The sequence below is a fragment of the Zea mays genome, chromosome 6 (genome assembly GCF_902167145.1).
Source record: "Zea mays cultivar B73 chromosome 6, Zm-B73-REFERENCE-NAM-5.0, whole genome shotgun sequence".
NCBI lineage: Eukaryota > Viridiplantae > Streptophyta > Magnoliopsida > Poales > Poaceae > Zea > Zea mays.
Genome location: NC_050101.1, coordinates 152308169 through 152312106, shown reverse-complemented (window position 1 = coordinate 152312106; position 3938 = coordinate 152308169). Strand labels below are relative to the sequence as shown.

Here is a 3938-nt window from a genome sequence, read left to right as displayed (position 1 = left end):
TGATGGGCGCAATACAGGTCAAAGCTCGGTCCACTTCAGGGGCACGATCTCGCCTCGCCCGAGCCCAGCCTCAGACAGGAACAATAGACCTAGGTGGATTCACGCCTCGCCCGAGGGCCTCCTCAGGCAACGGGCGCACCTTCGACTCGCCCGAGGCTCAGCTCGGGCAGGCTTCGCGGAGAAGCAACCTTGGCCAGATCGCCTCGCCAACCGACCGTATCGCAGGAGCATTCAATGCAAGGATCGCCTGACACCTTATCCTGACGCGCGTTCCTCAATCGATAGGGCCGAAGTGACCGCAGTCACTTCACCCCTCCACTGACTGACCTGACAGGAAAACAGCGTCGCCTGCCCTGCTCCGACTGCTGTGCCACCCGCCAGGGTGAGGCTAACAACAGCCGAGTCCAGCCTCAGGCGCCATAGGAAGCTCCGCCTTGCCCGACCCAGGGCTCGGACTCAGCCTTGACCTCGGAAGACGGTCTCCGCCTTGCCCGACCCCAGGGCTCGGACTCAGCCTCGACCTCGGAAGACGGTCTCCGCCTCGCCCGACCCCAGGGCTCGGACTCAACCTCGACCTCGGAGGAGTCACCACCTCGCCCAGCCTTGGGCTCGGACCGACCACGCAACAGGGGGTACATCATTACCCTACCCATAGCTAGCTCAAGCTACGGGGAACAAGACCGGCGTCCCATCTGGCTCGCCCCGGTAAACATGTAATGATGGCACCCCGCGTGCTCCATGATGACGGCGGTTCTCAGCCCCCTACGGAAGCAAGGAGACGTCAGCAAGGACCCGACAGCCTCGACAGCTGTGCTTCTATAGGGCTCGAGCGCTCCTCTGACGGCCACGACATCACATGAACAGGGCACCAACACCTCTCCGACAGCCACGTCAGCATGTACATAGGGCTCTAGCTCCTCTCTGCTAGACACATTAGCATATTGCTACACCCCCCATTGTACACCTTGGCCTTCTACTTACATCTATAAAAGGAAGGTCCAGGGCCCTCGTACGAGAAGGTGGCCGCGCGGGAGGACGGGCTGACGGGCAGTCTCTCTCTCTCTCCCTCTCCCTCGCGAACGCTTGTAACCCCTACTGCAAGCGCATCCGCCCTGGGCGCAGGACAACACGAGCCGCGGTTCCCCTTTTTTGTTCCCCCTTGTGTTCCGTTTCGCGCCGACCCATCTGGACTGGGACACGCAGCGACAATTTACTCGTCGGTCCAGGGACCCCCCGGGGTCGAAACGCCGACAAAAAGTAAAGAAGACAATAAACCATTTTCATCATTCAATATGAGAGGATCAACTCTAACCTTTTCTCTACAATTGGATAAGTGAAACCTTCAATATAATGTCTTAAAAAATTATAGCACCACCTTGAAGATTATTGCCATGAACAGAACATGAACATATTTCCTCTCTATATACATGACGCTAGACAAACAAGCCCCTAAATAATAGAATGGAGTATTAGTATCGGTTGCTAGCTAGGTCAATCAATACTAATATCTTGGCTTTAATACTAGTTGCGGTACTAATGTCTCGAACACATTTTTAGTATTGATTGATGACTCAAAGTGATACTAAAGCTAGAACATTAGTACAAGTTGCAGCCACCAATTGATACTAATGCTCTTTCTAGGGTCTCAGCTGGTAGAACCGATATTAACGTTTGTGTGTCAGTAACGATTGTAACTAGACCGGAACTATAGCATGGTAACATCCTAAATCTATTTCTATACATTTTTATAGTACAATACTACGGCCTGGAAACAAAAGAAAAACAGTAATAAACAAATAAAGAAATGATTACGATTAAGCAGTCGACAGTGTGTAGTGGAGACGCTATTAACGCAACCAGCGACAAAAGCCGCAAAGAATGCCACACTCCCAAGCAGCTGCTTCTTTCTTTCTTTTTTCTTCCTGCTGGCTGCTGCTTTCTTCTACCTCCTCACATCATCGTCGTCCTTAGTAGCTTGATTCTCTCTGCCTGGTACGCGGTAGTCTCGCTCTCTCTCCTACTACCTAAACGGCTACACTTAAACGGCAGCAGGCAGGGAGAGCTGCTAACGGATCGATCGGGGAGTTGCTGGCCATGGAGCCTGGTCCGGACGCGCCTGCCGGTGGTGGTGGCGGAGGAGGAACCAGTGAGCCAGCAGAGGCCGGGCCGTCGCCGTCGTCGTCCTCGGCCGCCGCAGCAGCCTCCTCGTCGAGCCGGCAGCAGGCAGAGCAGGAAGCACAGCAGCAACAAGGAGCACAGCAGAGGGAACAGCCAGCAGTAAGGGCCCAGGCGCAGCCGCAGCCGCAGCCGCTAACGCAGCAGCCTCCGGCGGGGCTCAGCCGGTACGAGTCGCAGAAGCGCCGGGACTGGAACACGTTCCTGCAGTACCTGCGGAACCACAAGCCGCCGCTGACGCTGGCACGCTGCAGCGGCGCACACGTCATCGAGTTCCTCCGCTACCTGGACCAGTTCGGCAAGACGAAGGTGCACGCTGAGGGCTGCGCCTACTTCGGGCAGCCGAACCCGCCGGCGCCCTGCACGTGCCCGCTGCGCCAGGCCTGGGGTAGCCTCGACGCGCTCATCGGCCGCCTCCGCGCCGCGTACGAGGAGTCCGGCGGCCGCCCCGAGTCCAACCCGTTCGCGGCCAAGGCCGTGCGCATCTACCTCCGCGACGTGCGGGAGGCGCAGGCCAAGGCCCGCGGCATCCCGTACGAGAAGAAGAAGCGGAAGCGCGGGAGCGCCGCCGCGCCTCCGGTCGCGCCGCCTCCTGTTGTAACTGCAGAGGCCGCCGGGACGTCGTCAGGGGCCGGCGGTGGTGATGACGAGGACGACGACGAACCATCGCCATCTGCAGATGAACCACAACGACAGCAGACCGCCACGCCGGCTCCTCCTGCAAGTATTATTTCCAGTGCTAGTGCAAGTAGTAGCAGTGTCGCCCCAGCCACGACGACGACGACAAGCAAGAAGGAGAAAGAAGGATCCGCGCCAAGCTCGTGATAAGTGTGTAGATCATCTACTAGCCTTCTGAATTCTGATTCAATCGTATCATCGCCGTCCTCCAAATTCTAATCCCAACCGCTTCCATCTTGAATTTTTAGTTGCTCACTATTATTACTATATATTGTTATTGTTTACTGGCATATATAAAGAGAGGTCTAAGGGACTTGTAGGATCATGTTAATTAGGAGGAAGTACGTACATATAAAGAAAACATATATCATTTCACTTCAAGAAAAAAAAAAGTTAATTTGCATATATATATTCAGACGATATAGATATACGATATTTTTGTTCATATATATTCAGGATGCATGTTCAGACTTCTACCGTCTGCATGCTGATTTGAGTGCTATGCATGAGGTCACATTGACATAAATTTCTAGATGCCTGTGATCCTGCTTAACAAGTAATCATGATGATTGTCTCACTCGTGCAGCGGCCTGCTGTGTGGAGACTTTCATCATCCATTATTATATATTCTCTTAGTTTTCCCTCAATTTTTCTAGGTCCCATTCATCACATATTCACATTTCATCCTCAAATGGCGCTATCACTAGAGCGGCAGAACATAGCTATACCAGCTAGCTAGGGTCCACAGACGCGCGAATATAATGTTTGAATAGTAGTTGTTTAATGAAGCGGCCTTCAGAGCGGCACTGCCGCTTGTGCTGTTTTTGACTTCACAAAGAGAATCATTATATATATATATATATATATACTGTATTTATATATTACACCTGGTTGCATTCAATATAGAGAATGCATCCAGGCCGAACCTATGTGCCAGGTCCGAGCCAACCGTCCCACCCAGGCCGGTTTCGTCCCTCCCGCACGCTCCGGACAGAACCTTTTCATTTTCCCGCCCCCACCCCTCTTTCTCCGTGAACGGCTCCTCCGCGAACGGCTCAACCTCTTCACATAAGTTGCAATCACAC

At 53.6% G+C, this 3938-nt stretch overlaps 1 protein-coding gene across 1 annotated transcript; it reads left to right on the top strand.

Annotated features, from left to right (window-relative positions):
* The first annotated feature begins 1686 nt into the window (after positions 1-1686).
* On the top strand, positions 1687-3258 carry LOC103630273 (protein G1-like7). Its single transcript, XM_008651337.2, has one exon. It carries the CDS (start codon positions 2095-2097, stop codon positions 2998-3000), a length of 906 nt encoding a protein of 301 aa, XP_008649559.1. The 5' UTR covers positions 1687-2094; the 3' UTR covers positions 3001-3258.
* The last annotated feature ends 680 nt before the right edge of the window (positions 3259-3938 follow it).

Bases quoted from the DNA above. Each gene is read 5' to 3' on its own strand.
- LOC103630273 (XM_008651337.2), top strand. From the start codon at position 2,095: ATGGAGCCTGGTCCGGACGCGCCTGCCGGTGGTGGTGGCGGAGGAGGA.